The 21,201-nt window shown below is 30.8% G+C and overlaps 1 protein-coding gene and 1 pseudogene across 2 annotated transcripts; one reads left to right on the plus strand and one right to left on the minus strand.

The window, feature by feature from the left end:
- Nucleotides 1–667: 667 nt before the first annotated feature.
- On the minus strand, nucleotides 668–11,717 carry LOC149886395 (uncharacterized). 2 transcript variants are annotated; one of them, XM_090094073.1, is made up of 5 exons: nucleotides 11,345–11,717; nucleotides 11,207–11,266; nucleotides 10,665–10,800; nucleotides 1,240–1,361; nucleotides 668–929 (listed from the first exon to the last, which is right to left on the minus strand). In XM_090094073.1, the coding sequence occupies exons 1-5, from the start codon at nucleotides 11,498–11,500 to the stop codon at nucleotides 843–845; spliced, it is 561 nt and encodes a 186-aa protein (XP_089950199.1). In that variant the 5' UTR covers nucleotides 11,501–11,717; the 3' UTR covers nucleotides 668–842. The 2 variants fall into 2 exon arrangements, with proteins under 2 accessions (XP_089950199.1, XP_089950198.1); XM_090094072.1 differs by having other exon boundaries at nucleotides 1,240–1,382.
- Nucleotides 6,139–9,418, plus strand: LOC149886396 (uncharacterized; annotated as a pseudogene).
- Nucleotides 11,718–21,201: the final 9,484 nt, after the last annotated feature.

The following is a 21,201-nucleotide window of genomic DNA, read 5'->3' on the forward strand; positions in this document are numbered from 1 at the left end:
TGGAAAAATAAAATGGAGCACCTTCCAAAATATTCATGAAAAAGACCTGGCTCTTAATGCTGGTTTGCGTAAAGCACCAAAAATAACAGTGAAAGTATTACATTTAGGCAATTTTAAACAAAACCTTTCTTTAAAGCTTGGAATTTTCGATAAAACTACTTCTGCAGCAATACACTCATATTTCCCTGATCTTAAAAGTAGTGCAGATTATTTTACAATACTTTACAAGTGGTTGATTTTATCTAATTCAAAATGTCAGTATTCAAGATCTAATATTTTAGGTAATGCAGTTAGTTCTGGAGATTCACTCACTCATATTATTATTGAAGCCCTTTCAAACTTGAATAGGTATGCGTTACTTCTATAATCGCTGCAAAACCATGGAGATAAAATGGAGGTTTATTTTCTCAACATAATTGCCCTAACGTAATGATACAGCATCAAAAATCAAGAATACTTGAAAGTATTCTTGTGTGACAAAAACTTATATATAAAAGCTGTTGAATCTTAACAAAATAGTCATTTATGAAAATACTTATCAAAATTCCTTGAAATTGTTTGTATTTTAATTCATTTAATTCCTTTAAATAGTTTGTATATTCCTTGAAACTCTTTGCATTTTGATGGTCATTTTAAAAAAAGTGACAAAAGTTTCATCAAAGCAGACAAACACATTGCTGATTTATTTTTACAAGGATATTATTGCAGCAACGTAATCAAATATTGTTAAAATTAAAAAACTAGTAAGCGAATGTTATTAATCTAACAGCTACTCGAACGAGAACAACACGTCATAAACGTTCATTCAACGTTGTGTACTTCGTTTACATATATAAACAACTCTAACAATGTTGAGGAGGTGGTTCGTTGAAAAAATTTGAGCGCAGATAGCTTCTTTCGTTTGTAACTTCATTTATAAACTCAGCTGGCTAAAAATTTGTTTCAGAATGATATAGTTAAGTTAACATTAACTGCAACAAATAATCGCATTTCAAAATGTAAAATGTGTTTAGAGGGTTTCCTATACTTACAAAAAAAATGAAAAAAAGCTGATGATTTAAAAATGAAATTAAATTTTCCCGTTCGTTTGAAAAACCTATTTAATAATTTAGACAAGAAGTTTTCACTGAATTACATATTGATAAATTTATTACTGAATTGATTAACTCACTTCGTTTAAATTGAAATTTGTACCAAATTTAATTACAAACAAAGAGGAGTTATGTGAGAAAAGCATACCTTTGAGCAACAGACAACCGCACATCCAAAGATAAATGAAAATATGGTTACAAATAATGCAACTATATAAGTTGCATAAAAATCGGTATTAACACATGCCATTATACTTTGTTGGAAACAATCTGCAATATTAAATGGAATGCCTAAGCGTTAAAAATAGATAACTGTATTGTTAACAAAAATACTGATATAATTAACAGTGACTTTAATTAAATTTATTAATGATGCTTTTAATAACTCTTATACAATTACTAAAAATAGTGATAATAAAACTATTGTCACTATTTTTATTAATTGTATAAGAGTTATTAAAAGCATCATTAATCGTGTAAAGGCATGAATGTATGCATGCCTATACACGATTAATGATGCTTTTAATAACGAAACCTACAGAGAAATAAACAACAGTAGCTAAACCTAGGTAAAAAATACAAACTTATAAATGAACACAATGAAACTTTATTTACAATATTCAAAGAATGATTAAAAATAATCGAGTAAGGATTTCTGGAAATTTAGCAATATTGTGATGCAAAAATACGGGCTGCTCTCCAATATTTGGCAACAAACTAGCTCTTTTTTCCTCAAAAATCTTACCTGCCTCTGAGAATAGTGTCTCTGAATAGACGGATGCAGCAGGGGCTGATAAAAGTTTTCTCGCTATACAGCATATATGAGGATAGTAATCCTTATTATCGCTCCACCATTTTAACACTGCTTCTTCATTTTCTTATTTACCTATTCCTTTCCCAGCCATAAAACCATCTATTTCTTTTTTTATCTCTTCATCTGTTATTCCTATACTTTTTTTTTTGCTTTTTTCTTATAGGGTTACTTTTTCTTTCTTCTAGCTCATAGCAATTAAGAAAACTATTTGCGATAGTCATTCTTAAATTTGATGTATATAAAGCTGATGTATATGACTGACAACCTGTATTGTTTGTAGAGGAATTGAAGGGCTGCCTGCAAAAAGTTCAAAAGTCCATTTTTGGAAAAAATGAGATAACTCTTTCAGTTTGTAAAGGGACTTATAATCTATCATATCCAACTATTATTTTCATGAGAAGAAGATCGTAAGTCCCATTAAAATGATACTTTCAGTATCAAAGATCTGGGTTTCTAAGCTGAATAAGTGCAGAGGTCCTTGCAGCCAATGAGCAGGGAAATCCCTGTCACGTAAGTAATTTTAACAATAAATACAAGCCATGCTGGCCTCTCGTAGGAAGCGAAAAACTGATGAAGAAAGTTGGAAACGAAATGAAAAGAAGAAAAATATGGTAGATGGTAAGTTAAACTGCTGAATAGTTTAATAATTAATAGCTTTTCTTTTAATAATACTAACAATATGATTAAAAATCGGATTTCCTAATTTATTAGGAAAATAAAATGTAAATACTGTTTGTTATTTTCTGAAACTGAAAGTACCGTAGTGAAAGTCTCTTACTCTTTGTTTTCGGAAAATTCGTAGATATTTATTTTATTGCAATAAATTTTGTACTTATATTGGTAACCTGTAGTAAAACAGTAACTCTGTTTAATTATATTTATTTGATATAAAATGAATAAAACGAGCAGGGTTATAAATAAATCTGCCAAAAATAGTTTATTAATATTAATAATTTTTTAATAGTAATGTAACTACTCTTACTACTAGTAATAGTATAGTAAATCAAATTTCATTACTAATTTATAAATAAAAATGTAAACATTTTTTAATATTTCCACTGTGTTTTTACTCAGCAAGGCATTATATATTTATAAGCACTTATTTAATTGTAATGGTGCTTGCTATTGGGTTGACTTTGATTTACAAATTAGTATATTAAATTACGATGTATATAATTCAGATTTTTATGCCTGAATCAACTGTTTTTATTCTATAGAAAACATCAATGCTGGATATCAAGTATTACCTAATTGCAGATGTGAATGTAGACTGAAACTTACGCATGATGAAATATGTTATTTTGACAAATCATTTCACTCACTGACATTACCTTCTCTACAAGTGGCATATCAAAGAAGTTGTACTCTCCCAACTGAGACAAAAAGACATCGTCCTAGAAAATTACCAGCAAAGTACTCCAGACAAGTGTTTAAGTACTCAGTAGTTGTACCAAATAAAGCTATACAATTATGTAAAAAAGTATTTATGGCTATTCTTAACATTTCTGAAGGAAGTCTTAGATGTAATGTTACATCAAAAGAAGGGAGAAAAAAATCAGTTATAGATGCCAGAGGTCATCATGAGAACAGAAAAAGAAGACCTAAAGAATAACTAAATGGTGTAAGAGACTTTTTAAAAAAATATCCTCATCGCCAGTCACATTGTTCAAGAAATGAAAATAAAATTAAAAAAATTCTTGATTCCAATCTCACCATCAAAAAGCTATACGAGCAATTTCGTAAAACAACATTAAATGAAAGCATTTCAGAACACACATTTTGTCATATTTTTAATTACGAATTCAATTTTCGTTTTGGGACACCAACATCTGACATTTGCGAAACATGTGAAAAACTGAAAGTACAGAAAGATGCAGCTGTTAGAAAAGGAGACAAAGTTTCAGCTAAAAGTTTTGAAGTTCTGCATGAAATACATTTAAGAAAAGTACAGGTGTTCTATGATGAACTAAAAAGATATCACTTTGAAAAACCAGAGGATAGTCTAGTGTTATGCATGGATTTTGAAAAAAATTTACCCCTTCCTATAACTAATGTTAGTGGTGAATATTACAGAAGACAACTTTGGATACATAACTTTGGGATCATTGACATTATTTCTGAGAAGACAACTCTTTTTTGTTATGCAGAGAATGCTGCAGAAAAAGGTCCAAACGAGATTTTTACCTTTTTAGATGATTATATCAAAGAAAACAAACAATCAAAAGATGAAAAATTGATTCTGTTTGCTGATAACTGTTATAGTCAGAGCAAAAATAGATACCTATTTTATTATTTAGACAATCTTTGTGCTAGAAGAATTTTTAAAGAGGTGGTTATAAATTACCCCATTCCAGGACATTTTAAAATGCCCATTGATAGATCATTTGCAAAGATTGAAAAAAAGAAGAAAAAAGTTGAAAAGTTGATCAAGCCAGATGAATGGGTAGACATCATGAAATCCTGTAATAAGAAAAATCCATTCAAAGTCATTTTTGTTAACAATCCACTAAGGTGTAGCCTAGAGGTAGAGGGTGAAGACAGAATACTAAAAGTTATGGACTGGAAAACTGCAATAGAACCAAGAATCATCTGTCCCAATAGCCAAGGTACGTACTGTAAGATTTAGCACCAACAACAGTCTAATAGAAACACGAGGCACTATGACTGGGACTTTTGAAAACATTGGTTAGGGAAAAGAGGATTTTGTAGGAAAGCTTTGATTTAACCAAATATTGCATATGATGGGAAACTTCTACCAATAAAATCTGCGAAGATAAAAGACATAAAATATCTTTTACAGTTTGTAGATTCTCAGACAGCAGGTAGTCCTTTCTATTGTAGCATTTTAGGAAACAGCATTGTAGAAGATGAGGTAGAGGACATTTCTGATGAAGTTGAATGATATCATAAACTACCGTTTTTTATATAATAAAAATCTCACATTTAAGAACACTGTCTTATGATTATCACTATTATATAACCATCTATGACACAGATGTGCTTTTAAGATTATTTTATTTAAACATGGATTGACATGTATTTTGCATTGTATGTTTGATTTTAATATATTAAAATACTGTTTTTTAAATAATAATTATCCAACATTTAAGAACACTTAGGATTATCACTGTTATACAACTAACTATATCACAGATGTGTATTTAATTTTTTCTTAACACGGGTTGACATAAATTTTGCATTTTATGTTTAATTTTAATTGATATGATATTGAGTTTATGGAAATTATGTAATAAAAAATCTGTTTTATGTTCCTAAACAATAAAAAATATTTGTTTTTTATAATTATTATTTTTTTTACATTTTTTTAAAAACAATCTTCTTGGATATAAGCACACTTTGCAGGGAAAATTCAAAAAGTACCTAATTACATGAAGTTTAGTTTTTCAATTAAAAGCAGAATATTAATATTTTAAAACTTTTTATTGGATTAATGTGTTTAATTACATAATACATAAATTGATAGAAGCTTTTAGGCCTAATATGTATAGTCTGATTTTAGGATTAAATGAAAACTTTAAAATGCTTATATCTCAGAATAAAAAGAAGATGAACTTTTTGCTGGCAGCTCTTCAATTAGAACTATCGGACGAAGAGGAACCAGTTTCTGATATATTATCCATATTAGTCTCTTTTTGTGAATTTATTTGATCCTTTATCTCGGACGAAAGCCATATTTTAGCCAAAATATTTTGCTCATCAGGAAAATGTGAAAGTTTATACCTTGAATCAACAGCTGTGGACAAAACATGTAAATTACTCATTAGTATATTAAAGTGACCTTTTAATGAAACATTACTCATAAATCTTTTTTAACAGTCTCTCTTAGCATCTTCTTCAGTGATTGGACTCTAGAATCATCTGCAAGGCTTCCAAGAAAATTATGTGGTGCACGAATATGGCTAATTACTGATGACTACATTGGTTTTAATTTACTGACTGTATCAGTAATCATAAAAAATGGTTGTAAAAGTTCCAATACTTTTTCAATTAACTCCCATTCACTTGAACTTAATGTTAAATTTATTAAATGAGGGTGGTCTGCTGTGTAAAATTGTGTAGATATTTTGAGAGTCTCAATTCGATCCAATATTAAATATGTAGTATTCCATCTTGTTGGAACATCTTGGATTGGTAATAAAGGTTTTGAAATTTTGGAATCTAATTCTTTTCCATTTCTTTTCATTTGGTGCAAGCCAAAGTTGAATGGTTAAAATGAGTGCAGATGCTTCTGCATTTCTTTATCATGTCGTATTCTGCAACCTGATCAAAAATGGCGTCTTTGATAACTAGCTGCAGTTGATGAAGAAAACATGAGATTCCGGAGGACTCTGTCAAGTCAATTCCAAGTTCCATGTTATAAGCAGTCTCGAAGGGTTAAATGTATTTTTTTTTGGGAAATATCCCAATGAACTAGCATCGCATCAAATAAATTTGAAATGTTTATTCCAGTGTGGGACCCTAGATTATACTTCAAGTGTAGAACACAATCCTTTCAAATAAAATTATCTGTGATCCAATGCGCAGTCAATGATATAAATGCATCATTTTATGGGTATTTGTCCAAATATCTGTTGTAACTGAAATATGATCAGCTGCAGAAATGTCATTAAATACTACGGTTTTTAATTTTTCCTAAGATTCTGGTAGCATTGTTACCTTAAACAACTTTCTACTTGGAATTAGGTATTGTGGTTTCAAGCGAGCAGTTAATTCAATGAACTCCTGATCTTTAACTGCTGAAAAAGGTCGAAATAAGATTCATTATTATTTGATTAACTTTGGAGAAGCGAGAGTTCGTTACATTCGAAATTTTTCTAGGAACAAAATTATCTATACTAGTTAGTGTCTGCGACTTAATTGCTTCCAATTTTCTCTCTAGCGGTATCTCAGCTTTTGATTTTTTTTCCCTTTTCTGTTCTTCTTGTTTAGCCTCGTAATATCTATCCATATTATATTTTTTTAAATGCATATGGAGTGGTGTCGTGCTAAAAGTTTTTGGGGAGCTACCACGTTTAACATTTTTGTGGCATAACTTAGATTCTGCAAATGTAATTGTGACATCATTTGTTTTAAAATATTTCCAAACAAATGAAGAAAATCAAGACGTTTTTAGATGTTAAAATGTTAATTAACATTGTGGACCAGAGATCATTTTAGGTTTGATGGAGTGTCACCTGGGATTTTTTCACTGATAAGTTATTTTTATCATCATAGTAAAAAGGTTTAATCATAGTTAAAATTAGTTTCACTCGCTGAGACAATTAAATTGTCAAATCAATTTTCAAATAAAATGTGATAATAAATAAGTAGAGTTAAATTGAGTTCCGAATTTTATGTAGGAGACCTCTTTTATTTGCCGGGCAATCATTTAAACTAAAATTTAAGTTTACTTAAAAATGTTAATGTTGTGTATTTAGTATACTCGACTACAAATTAGACTTTTTCAATAAGCTTAAACATCAAACAGCGCTTCTCCGTTATTAAAACCTGTCTGGATGTTCTCTTAGCGTAATCTCACTTCATTAACATCACCAAGCAAATTCATTAAATAAAAATACCAAGTATATTACGTCTGGAAACTGTTGCTAAGGTAATTTTTATACTAATAGCAATTAAATGTATACTTTTTCAATGTTATGTAAAAGAGTTAATTTTTTTTGTGTGGATGCACTATATGGGTAGTCTTTTGTTCCTGGTCATGTAATTGTTAGCAATAAATACAACAATTGATTATTTATAATATATATTTAGATATATAAGATAACTAAAACAATTTATTAAAAACAAATCTTTTTGCATAATTTATTGTAAAGTTGTTGTAGAATTTTGTTAATTTATAGTCTGAAATGCTTTAGATTGATTGGGCCAACAAAAGAAGATCTTCTGATCCATGTTTGGGTGTCACTGTTCCAACTTTAGTGAACCGTAAGTAGCTGAAAATGTATGCAGTACTTGTTTTCTTAATACTGGACAAGGCATCTCTCATCAGTGTACACAAGCTGCTGCTGTAGACAACTTAATTAGTCACTGTTTAAAATTAGGAGAATATGCTGAACAAATAGCCAGCACTATCATTAAAAAAAAAATTGAGAGTGAAGGTATAGAACAAGAGACATTTTTAAAAATAAAAACATGAGGAACGCCTATCTCTATTAAAGTTGAAGCTCCCAATTTAAAGAGCAACAGAAGCAGTAAACAACTTTCTCTTCAAACAATCATGGAACTGCAAGTTTCACTTGAACTTTCTGATAATGCTACTAAAAAACTTTGTTCTACAATTAGAACTGGATTAAATAGAGGAGACTTTGCGGAAGAAAATATAGTTCAAAAATTAGATAATCTTAAAGAACAACAAGATGAATTTTATAGTGTAGAGCAAGTTGAATTTATTTCTAACCAGAATGAAGCTATCATAAGAGATTTAGTATATATTAAAAATCCTTCATATTATTAATTCTGTATATTATTAAAAAGAGGTATAAATCCCTGTGTAGGTTTTGTACGATGATCTTTAGTTGGTGGAGGAGGCTTCCTTAAAATTATTGTGAATGTTTTTGATGAATAAGAGCCTGAAAATAAATTTATGAATAGTGGCGTTCAAAAAGTTCTTATTATAGCAATTGTTGAAGATATTCCTGAAAATTATGAAAATCTTAGATTAGTACTTGAGAAACTCAGTCTTGAGGATGTAAACTATTATATTGCTTTTGATCTTAAATGTGCTAATGTATTATTTGGTCTTTCATCACACGCAGGTAAAAACGCTTGCTTGTGGTGTAGTGGTGAATGTACACTTGATAAAGGAACTCTTAGAACTATTGACAGTATTGATTCCTGTTATGAAGCATATATTAAACATGGATCTATCAGATTGTCCATGAAGGAATTTGATAACATTGTGAACAAACGCCTAATATATCTTAACACCGATAAAAATACTGTGCTAGAAAATTTAGTTGCTCCACCTGAGCTATATCTTCTCGTTTGAGCAGTAGATAAAATAGCAGGATTTTTTTTAACTGAATGGGATGGTTTTGATTTGTGGTTGAAAAAACACTATATAATTAAAAGGGGATATCATGGAGTTGGATGGGATGGTAATAATGCAAAGAAAATTTTAAAATTGATTAAAGAACTTCAACTTGAAGTGCAACTTAAAGTACCATATCTACTTCCTGTAATCCAAAGCTTAAGAACTTTTAAATCTGTAAAAGAAGCTTGTTTTGGAAGAAATCGTGGTTCTGACTCAGAACACAAAATATCATTGTTTAAAGATGCTTTTCTATGCCTACAAGAGACAGCTTTTTCTCTAGGAAAGACACTAACAGTGTCATGGAAAATCCATATCATATGCTGCCATGTTTTTCCTTTTGTAAAGCATACAAGATGCGGCTTATTAAAGAATGCAGAAAAGTGTGGTGAGGCGATTCATGCAAAGTTTAAGCCTACATGGCAGAGATATAAACATAATATAGATCATAAAGATTATTGAGATGCTGTCTCCATAATCTTTATGATCAATATTATGTTTATATCTCTGCCATGTAGCCTTGAAAGATTATGGAGATTGAAAACTGCTGTCGTTGATTTTGGAATTAGAAGATTATAATATTGTATAGTTTTAGGAATTATACTTTGTAAAAATTTTCATTTTTATTTTATTGTAAAGTAAAGCTGTCTTAGAAAAAGTTGTGGGATTGGAGCAAAGAGAAAAACATAACACACTATTTAAGACTGCCCCTGCCCACCTGTGTTAAATAGGTTTTCAAAAAAAAATTTTTTAGTGACCTAAACTAAATCAAAATTAATCGATAGATTTCAAGTTTCATCCAAAAATACTTTAGCATTCAGGTTTATGGACATATAAAATTAACAATCTCCTCATTTTTGTTGATGGGGGAGGTGGTTCAGAGTTGGTGTTTTTTCCACTCTTAGCAAGTAAAAATAATTTTAAATGTGATTAAATCATGTTAGTATAATTTAAAAAAATACTTTATCAGTAAAAAAATCCCAGGTGACACTCCATCAAACCTAATATGCCTTCAGGTCCACAGTGTTAAAATTAAATAGTTAAAATCTATAGGATGATTTTAGTACAAATACAGTAAAAATTTATATTTTAATCTAAATGAAAAATAAAAAATATAGAATTAATTTTAAGCATAAATAATGATGCAGTTAAAAAAGAAAAATGCAGTTAAAAATTTGCAACACACAAAATAAAAACAAATAAAAACAACATTAATTAAATAAAATAAGAATAAAATTTATGAAATAGGTTAAATATATATCATATAGCTAAGCTGATCATGCTTCCACTTTAATCTTGGATGTAAAAAAATAACATAAATATAGTTCTCATTCTGGCAGGAATTATATCTATAATTCCGGTAAGTCCGGTTCCGGCCGGAATTGAAAAAACTCATTCCGGTACACCCCTGGTATGTATGTATGCATGTATGCATATATGTATGTATGTATGTATGTTTGAATAACAATACTTTAATAGGATTATTAAAATTCACATTGGCATTATTGTAAGCGTAAACATGAAGTGTTATTAATAAGAACTCAAACAAATTCAGGCAAATAAGAAAGTCCATTAAGAGTTTTAAATAAAAAGTATTAAATGGCAATTTTAATTAAGATCATGTCATATTCTTTATGAAATTAAAGATTTATATTAAAAAAAAAAAAATTTAAAGAAACATAGCGAAAAACTAAGGCATTAAAAGCACCTGAAATGATCCTTGAAATGTTTCTGTTATCATTATTTTGAAAACATTCACCAAAAGAAGCGTAATTCAATTCGAGTGCTGTGCCAATAGCAATCAAAATGATACTAATGACATTCAAAACTGCAAATGCAATCATCTGAAAAAAAGCTTTACGTGTTTAGTCTAAAAACAATATTTTAGTATTCACCTTCAAATAACTTCAATATGATAAAAAAATAGTTTTACTACTCCATATAACTACTTTCATAACCTACATAAATGTTTTTACTACTAGACCAGATAAATTGGGTGGGTACGTTAAAATCCCGCGTAAACTAGGTATTTTGGTTTGATAGCATTGGACAATCCGAGCTTTAGTTTTGGGAAGGTCCACCATTTTAACTATGTTTTAATTTGTTATTGAATAAAAGGCTTTTTGTTTTATCAAGCCTTCAATATTTTTGCAAAGTAACATCTAGCGTTAAACTATTTTTGATTTCATTTGCCGATATTTTATTTAACGGCATCAAAATTTATTAAATCAATACTTATTGAAAGCTTACAGTATAGCGGCTTCTTTTTTTTATAGATGATATTATCCCAACAACTCCAGGAGCAATAACCTGAAAGCGAAACAAAATACCTTCATACAAGGAAAGGGTTGGTTAATAGTTGTAGAGTTTACAAAAGTTTAAACTTACAATGAGTCCAGCTGCATGATTTATTTCTTGTGTGGAATCGTAAGAAACAAACGTTTTCGCGATTATTTTGGCAATGAAAACAAAACCAAGAAATATTTCAATGACGCCAAAAATCAAAGAAGCATTAGCGAGTTTCTTTTTCAAATAATATGCCATTTTGTTTTTACCTATTCTAGATACGAAATTCTAATTTCGCTCTTTTAAATCAGCAAAAAAATTGTGAACAAAGAACGGTTTGATTGAATTATCGTGTATAAATAAAAGGCGCACTTTATAAAACAGTGGCTACACGTGTGCAATACACTTCTTCTCTATACTCATACTCTCACAAAAAGACTTCATATATCCACACAAAATGTAAACAAATCAATCTCTCCATATATCTAAAACTTTCTTATTTTAGTTAAAATCCGTTTGATAAAGTAAATAAAAAGCTGACATTGTGCTTAAGCACAATGACAGCATGTTTATGTCAATAGCGCTGACATAATTTGTTTAATTATTTCTTTTTCAGATAGGCAATATAATTCAAATCCAACCAAAGTCATTATTTGATTTGTTTTGCTTACAAACTTTATTGGGTCTCATATTATTAATACAACATTATTCTTATATTATTAACAATAATAATATTCAAAGTATTGACAAGAATTGAAAAGTTTCGGCTGTTTGATATTTTTACATTAGGTTTTAACAATATCCTTCATATACAAATGTTTGAAATCATGATTTACCGCATCCTAGGTTTGTGGGTGCATTAGAAATTAGCACCAGTTGAGAGTAAAATACATGTTAGAGGAAGTATTGAATGTGATGGAAAAACTCAAAAATTCTAGCGTTTTTTCCAAGAAGAGCTCAATGATAAATGCTAAGGATTTTAAAGTTTTTTAATTCATCCTGAGGTTCTCGTCACATTGCATTCAGCATAATGTTAATAAACCATATTAAGTCAAAGGCAAAAGTTACATAAAACCGTTTAAAAATCACTTTTCACGGCAAAAACATTGAACAAATTTCTGTAAATGCATTGAACACACAACAAGCTAACAATAGGCTTTTTTGCAAAAAGCCTTGTTTACTACATTTATCTTCAGTTTTATTTCCATTTTATGACTTTTTGATACCAAACAGTTACTTATTACATGTCATATCATTATTACTACTATTTTATACATCTTTGCTTTTCGGCATTTTTTTTATTAGAGAATGGTATAAGTTTAAGGAATATATTATTATAGTACAAAACAATTTGTTATGTTAGTATGTTATGTTAAATAAACTTTCCCAATTACTTAATTTATACGTATAAATACATACATACATACATACATATATACATACATACATACATACATACATACATACATACATACATACATACATACATACATACATACATACATACATACATACATACATACATACATACATACATACATACATACATACATACATACATACATACATACATACATACATACATACATACATACATACATACATACATACATATACATTCATATATACATATATATATATATATATATATATATATATATATATATATATATATATATATATATATATATATATATATATATATATATATATATATATATATATATATATATAATCTATTAGCTATCAAGTACATCATCTGATAGTTGATAGATTTTTTTTGCTAAATGAATTACAAGAATATCCTTAAAATACTGAGTAAAATGATTATATTTTGATAAAATGAAGGATTTTTTTGAATAACAAGTAAATCTAAGTTTAAAAAAACTATGGTTAAATCAAGGGTACTACTATAAAATGGAAGTTCTGGGACAAAATCATTTTTTTTCTTCCTCGCGGTAAAGTTTTTCTGGGATAAAACATTTTTTTTTCATGACGTGAAAACGCGTAAAGAAAAATTTTTATTATTGTAAAGGTGTTTAAATCTTGCACAAAAAACTTCTTGTTCTTTTTTTGTTTGGATGATTGATTTGTAAATTTCTATATCCCGCCATTTGATTCCTTTATTTTTAAAAATTTGAATGGGATCTTGAGACACTTTAATCATCGGAGTTTCAATGGAATTCATTTTTAATATGCCAAGAATTTCTTTAAGTCAAAAATTTTCACAAAATTAAATTTAAAAAGGGAACGCTTGAGAATGGGGAGTTTGGTCCGAGAAGTAATCTGGAACCGATAGATTCGTATCCTTTTCCGCTTTTTACATAAAATCCATCTCTCACTGAGCTTCTTTTCACCCATGGCGTTAAAAACAGTCCGTTACCTCTGTGAGTTCCCATTTTAAATACGTTTCCATTTCTTTTTACGTATTTAACACCTCTTCCTGAAATTTTGTCGATCACCCAAGCGAAGAGGCAGTGCCACCTAATAGACCAGTGGCAACCACGGGAGCGGCTCGTGCTGCAAGCATTCCCAATAAAGGCAAAAGAGCTCCAATAAATCCTCCTTTCACTTTTGAGTTGTTCTCCACCTGAGTTTTGCTCATTTTAATGGTTACTCCAACTCCTCGACGGAAAGCGTCCACAATTTTTCGATGTTTACTCTCCGTTAAAATCAAAACGTCATTTCCGTTAAAATCTTCTGTTGAAATCCTAATGCTCACTGGCTTGCCTTCCATCATTGATTTTTTTATTTTGTCGACCTGTCCCTGAGACACTAGTAGTTTCACACTGATATATTTGCTCATTTTTTTAGCGTTGGAAAAATATTTAATTCTTCCCCCGAAAGTCGATTAAATTTTCATTTTGATCGATGTCTTCCCCTCGAAAGTCGATTTAATTTCCATTTTGATCGATGATGCGAGTGATCATCGTGGAAATTTCGGGCACTTTGACAGGGAGATAAACCAAATAGGTGGGTCTCTCGATGATTTTAAAACCTGGACACACATCTGGGTAAAAGGAGTAAATGCAATTTAATTGTGAGCCATTAATGTATGCCGACCCGATGACGTTGTTGTCGATTCTGATCGTGTTGACGCTCGAAATTCTGCTAATGTCGTCGGACTCGTATTCAGAATTGGAGTCCAATTGTTTTTTTGTGAATCCAAAAAACTGACGCGATGCTGTTTTCTACGTTCAAGTCCATCAAATAATTCAAACCCAGTTTGATGGTTGATTTTGAAGTGTTGGAATTGGATCCGATTTTGATGTTTTCTGTAGAGTAGCTGATTTTATTTCTGGCAACGTAACTTGCACTTTGTGACGCGTAACTTTTTATTGTGTTTGAGGCGGACTTTTGCAAGTAATTGTTAATGTCGATGATGTCGTAACTCCCTTCTAGAATGGCGATGTTTTCCCAATTGGATCGTTTGTTCATGCTGTACCTGAAAGAATTGTTTTTGCTGGTGATGTTTGCAAAGCTGTTGTACGTTTCTAGACCGAGAAAAGCCATTTCGTCCACGTCGATGATTATGCCTGACATTTTTTAATACACGCCATTTTTTTTAAATTGCCTCTTTTGGAAAATAAAAATTATTAAATCCGCTTCGATATTTTCCATCGTACTTTTTTGATGACAAGTCAATAACCGCAAATCCGTGAGGCTCAGACCAACAATGTCTGCAAAATTTTTTAAACTCTTCTTTTCCCATGTCGCTCGAAACGCGGTCTCGATAAATGTGGTCTACATTTTTTGAATCTTGAGGAAACAGACAAATATAATTGGTGTTTTCTCTGAAAGTTTGTCTTGGGGGCATGAAATAATTTTGAGCCAGGTAAAACCAGTCCACGTTGGAATGTCTTCCTCGGATGTCATATTTTTCGCACTTGTTTTGTTTGGTCAATTGCAAATCGTCAAAGATCATCAAATTGTTTTTGGTTGAATCGAGATCTTCAGGGTTAGGAACGTCGTCAGCTGTTTCGAAAAACTGACACTCCATATTCTGGTTGTCTGCATAATTTTTTGAAAGGTCGTTGATGACGCATTCAGGGTTTAAATTCAATTTTTCGATGTCGTTTTGTACCTTGAACAAATCGAGAATAACACTTTTTGGTAAATTCCTTTCGAACGAACTTTTCAGTATTTTATACTCGGGTTGGAAAAGAGATTTTCCAAAAACTTGTAAATGGTTGTAATCCAACCATCCAGGTCTTAACAGCAAATTCAGAAGCAAAGTTGTTTTCCCTCAACCTGACTTTCCGACAATGATTCCTCGAATGCTTCTCGGTAGAAGATTTTTGTTGTTTCTTTTGCTCTTTCCAATATTTCATGACAGATCAGTAACTTCCATTTTTATTTAAAATGTTTTTTTTTTTTAATAAAAATGTACTGCGTAAAATGTAAAAGAAAAACAGAAACGATTCATTTGAGAAACGAAGTCTCAAAAAACAACAGAAATATGATCAAAGGAACTTGTGAAGTTTGCGGAACGACAAAAAGCAAGTTTGTTCCTTCGCATGAATCATTTCAAAAACGGGGAGACTTGGTTGAATCGATCAACAAATTTTCAAAAAAAATTAAACTGCCGTGAGCAACACTCCCTGGAGAAATGCACATTCCAGGAATGAATTTTGCAGGGCCTGGCACAAACTTGGACAAAAGGCTCACTTCTACAGACATGTATCAGGAGTGGAGCAAACCAGTGGACAGAGTGGATAATGCAGCATACCATCACGATTTGGCTTATAAATATTTCAACGACATACAAAACAGAAATTTGGCAGATCAAATGATGCTTGAAGAAATGAACTTCATTCCAAACCCCACTCAAAAAGAAATTAACGAAAGAAAACTCATCACTCCCATTATCAAAGCCAAAGCCAAATTTGGACTGGGTGTCGCTAAAAAAACAAAACTCCCGAGAGTCTTCTGAATTGGACGGATCAGCTTGCAGAGGAGCTTCACAAACCAGTGATTCATCATTTCAAAAGAAGAAAAGTGTTTGTGAATGGCATCGATGAAATATGGGCTGCAGATTTGGTTGATATGCGCTATTTTTCAAAATTCAACAACGGAGTAAAATATTTGCTCATGGTCATTGACGTTTTTTCAAAGTATGGATGGATCGTTCCTTTAAAAAGCAAGACAGGTCTTGACGTGGCTGAAGCGTTGAAAAAATATTTGAAAAAAGAAAGTGCACCAAAAATGTGGGTGAATGAAGGAAAAGAATTTTATAACAAACACGTGAAAGCGTTGGGCTTCTACTGAAAGCGAAGCGTTCTAATGAAAGCGAAGAAAAAAGTTGGGTTGTCGATAGATGGAACAGAACGATGAAAGAAAAAAATGTTTAAATATTTTTCAGCCAACAGCACTAATAAATACATTGACGTTTCAGATGAAATGGTGCAAAACTACAACAATACAAAACACTCTTACATCAAAATGACTCCAGTAAGCCAGCGATGGAAAGAATAAAAATAAGGTCTGGATGAACCTGAATGGAAAGGTGCAAACAGAAAGACCAGAACCGAAATTTTCAATAGGTGACAAAGTGAGAATCACAAAAAAGAAGTCCAATTTTGAAAAAGGGTACACGCCGAGATAGACTGAGGAGGTTTTCACAGTGTCAAAAATTCAGTACACAGATCCACCAACGTACAAAGTCACTGACGCCAACGGTGAAGAAATTAAAGGCACTTTTTACGAGCAGGAAATGCAAAAGACAAATCAAGATATATTTAGAATTGAAAAAATAATTCGAAAAACAAAGAGCAAATCATTAGTCAAATGGCAAGGATATCCAGACTCGTTTAACTCCTGGATTGACAATACAGAATTGATACGTTTGAAAAAATGATACAAATAATTTTTTTTTCTTCATAAAAAGATGAGTTTTGTTACGATTGAAAATGTTGATGAGAACAAATTATCGGTTGGAGAAATTTATTCAGCAACAAAACCAATTCAGTACCAAAAGATTCCGCTGTTTTATGATTACCCCTCTGGAAAAGGTCATGTTGTTTTGAGAGCTCCAGTTTTGTTTTCTCTGGGTGTGTTTGAAAGTTGCAGTTTTGAAACGAAAGAACTGACTGGTTATTCCATGTCATTTCTAGGATTTAAGGTGGTTCTAAAGCTATTATTAAAATGTTAAATACTGTATTAAAAAATTGCAAATAAGAAGTTTTATATATAAAAAACTAAAATATACAAATTTTGAAATAATTTGAAATAAAAATTTTTTTTTTGCCTCGCTTACCCAAATCTAAAAACACATAAAAAGAAAAATACGCAAAATGCAATATCTCAAGATAGGGTCATTTATTTGCTCCAAAACTTTACAATAACATTGGTCCCATATTGTTGTAGGAGTTGTACTAGAATCATCTACTGTATCCATATAGTTTAGGAGTAAAGGCAATTTTATCATATTGAACAAGCTGCGGGTGCCAGGTGGGGGGACATATCAGACATTATTTCATGAACTATTTTGTATTAGAACTTAATTCTAGTTCAACTCCTGCATATGAATATAATGAATATATACTGAAAATTTCATTGTAATTGCACCTTTAGATCTTGAGATATTTAATTCTGCGTAATCGTGTATATTAAGAATTTTCAAATGGCAAAAAACGCGTTTTAAAAACAATAAACTTTCCCAGTCAACTACCAACCACCAATAGAATTAGCTGGTTGTTTTTCTGATTCATTTTCAATGTCTATGTAACCTTTTCTTATACTTTTAAGGATTTTTCTTTGTTGTATTCCTTTTTTTGATGATTTTCTCCTCATATTTCTGATTTGTTCATTGTTTTTTTTAACAAATCCTTTATTCATAAATTGTCCCACAGGAATTTTTAAACGTTCAAAAACTTTGCAAATGCCAGTAGCACCTTTATTAAACTGTAGTATTGCAGATGAAACTCCAATCTCCAAAAATTTTTTTCCAACAAAAATATTTTAGGGGCATTTTTTCCATATTATAGAATTTAATGCTTCATTGTTGTTTTGGGTTTGTCCGTGTAAACATTTGGAAAGTAACTCATCACTTAAAAGATCATGAAAAATCGGGAGAAGAACAGCTTTGATTGACAATGGTATATTCAATGTGGGTTTATATTTGTTTTGATTATTAAACCTATCTGTTTGCCACAAGCACCAGCTGTTTTTCGATTGAGGGCAGAATTGATGGCGTTCGATGGGATTACTTATACTACTATTATGAAATAACACAGCCCAAACAGATTTCTTCATTGGGTATAATAGTTTATTCTGCCTAATTGCCATTCCATAATAATTTTGAAGTTTATTTATAACGTTATCTGTCAATCTTCCTGCCCCATTTATTTTTTTTCCATCACTTAGTATTTTTCGCTTCATACTTTGAAGCAAACTGCGGCATCGTGTACCTAATCGCTTCTGAACGTGGCCAACACATTCTAATTTTTCAATTGTTATCTCTTCGCCATATGGTTTAGAAGACTTGACTTCATTAAAAGATGAAGTGTCACTATCACCAATATATGAAGTGTAACGCAAACCATCATTTTTTATTGATCGAGAAAACATTAAAATAGCACCAGCAGCCTCCATAGAACCTTAAGGTTTTTTGTGATTTGCTTGGCAGATATGATTTGTTTGCCAGTTCAGGAACCCTGGTTTGTTTTTTTTTCCCTTTCCACATGGCACATCCTTTGCAATATTTGGATATAACTGCCGTGTCTAAACACTTTCCATTTTCGCTTGAAATTAAAGTTACAACACCGTTCATCGACGAAAACCCACGTTTTTGCCATGTACCATCAACTGAGACCTAGCAATTTGTAATGCTATTATCAAATGTATTGGTAGCAAGTAAACTCTTTGTTTCTAAAGCTGCATTGCTCATGCTTTCTGAAGCTGCATCGTTATAAAAAGTATGCAATTTATTATTTATTAATTGATATCCAGGAAATGATAATGGTGTTGGCATGTTCATAATGTTTGCAAATGTACGGTTTCACTGATAACCTTGACCAATCTCACGAAAAGCTATAACCATTTCATAATTAATACAGCTTACAGCTTTTCCTAAAGTAAGTTTATTTGTTTTCTGTGAGGTTTCAAATTCATAGTTCCAGTCACAATTTGTGCAATTCAAACATAAAAGATATGAAAATCCCTTTCTCTTTTGGAAATTATTTGATAAAGTTACTGTTTTCCTACATTTAGGACAAAAAATAAATTTTACAAGCTCATTCTGAAGAATCGAAAAGTTTATTAGAATGTTATAATCATCATTGTTACTAAATGAACTACTGCATTTTTTGTTTTTAAGTTTTTTTTCACTTGAACAAGGATTTTCGAATTGCATGGTTTTATCATCAAGCTTGTTATTTTTTGTGAATCTGTTACCTTTAAACTTCATCTTTTTCTTAGCTTTTAAAGACTTTGGCATCTTTAAAAACCAACTAATATACTTAATAAATGTTTTTATAATTCTAAATAAAATAAATAAATAAGGAACAGCACCAAACCATCAATTATTGTATTTGTAGTTAGGTGTCTGTTTCACTTTAGAATTTGAAACTTGCAGTCGTGGTTTAATGAAAATAATGTGGTTTAAGCTAATGGATTTAAGACATTTTATCAAAAAAACTTATTTGGAAGATTCAATGTGACCCCCTGTTTAAAAACATAGATATATTACAAGATTTTGGGACAAAACCAAATCTTGCTTGGCGTTGCTAAGGCGTTGCTAAGCGAAGAAAATTTTACCATGTTTTTTAAAAATCTTATATATCTTAATATTATTTTTAAAAAATATCAAAGTTATACATGTTTGAAACCAGAATTGAATTCTACATATATTGAAATAAAAATCCCAAAATCATTTTTTTTATGATTTTAATGCTTTAGTACCACCTCAACAAAAAAAAAGGAATGAACAAAGAAGAAAGAAAGTTAATCGAGGTGACTAAAAAAATATCAAAATTTCTTCAAAAACAAGTCAAGGATATGATGTCCACTTTGAAAAAAGGAGGAAGAGCAAAAACAATCATGACGGAAGATTTGTTCATTTTGAAAAACAAATCTGAAAATCCAAACGCAGCTCCCATTTTTTTCGGAAAGTTGTTTACAAAGAAAAACGAAAAAAACATTGAAGTGACCTCTTTGTTTTTTCAAAAAGAAAACAAAAGAAGAAAAGTGCGTCAATGCAAATAAAATGCTCGTGAAAGCAAATCCTTTTGAATACATTCGACAAAAGTGCTACCCCATCGCCTCTTTGAAAATTGAAGGTGTTTTTATCGGTGCACAGATCGAGTCGATACAGGTTAAAATTTCCGAAATGGTCATTACAAAAAATGCACCTTCTATTCAAAGCATCATGGGTAATAATTTGGATTTGGGAGAAGTGGAATCTGATGTTGCTAAGTCTGCCGGAAAAGAATTGGCCTCTTCCGCCATATTGACAGCCAAAGACGTCGCCATCGACAAAGGAAAAAAAGCGATTGAAAGAGTTTACGCCAAGACAGGGACGGTGAATCCAAACCAATTGGTCAACACGATTGTGAACGAAGCGGCAAAGGTGGACCAGTATGCTCCTATTAATCCGATGAAAGAGCTGCATAAAAAATTGTTTGGTTCGTCCATTCAAGTAAAAAGGAAAATGACGAAAAAGAATGCATCCAGAATTCAAGATCTCGTAAAAATGGGGATTGGTCTTTTGATTGCGTAAATTTTTTCACGGATCAAAATTATATAATTTTTTTTTCCTTATTTAAAAAAATGATAAACACCGACAGATTAAGAGTTGATGAAATGCCAGAGTATGACACTGGCATTGAAAAAGTTGATTATTTCGAGTACCTTCCAACAAATCTAGATTTAAATTCTTCAGGATCGATCGTTTTTGAGATTGATTGCCAGTCTGTGCAGTAGGCCGGATCATAAAAATTAATTTTTTTAGAATTTGTGAA

This window comes from Hydra viridissima, unplaced genomic scaffold (assembly GCF_058129835.1).
Source record: "Hydra viridissima isolate aposymbiotic clone 2 unplaced genomic scaffold, HvirCarnegie_v1 scaffold_7, whole genome shotgun sequence".
In the NCBI taxonomy this organism is placed as follows: domain Eukaryota; kingdom Metazoa; phylum Cnidaria; class Hydrozoa; order Anthoathecata; family Hydridae; genus Hydra; species Hydra viridissima.

Bases quoted from the DNA above. Each gene is read 5' to 3' on its own strand.
- LOC149886395 (XM_090094072.1), bottom strand. From the start codon at position 11,500: ATGGCATATTATTTGAAAAAGAAACTCGCTAATGCTTCTTTGATTTTT. The intron at 11,267-11,344 runs GTAAGTTTAAAC...TTTCGCTTTCAG, and splicing joins ATCATGCAGCTGGACTCATT to GTTATTGCTCCTGGAGTTGT. The intron at 10,801-11,206 runs GTAAGCTTTCAA...GCTTTTTTTCAG, and splicing joins AAAAAAGAAGCCGCTATACT to ATGATTGCATTTGCAGTTTT.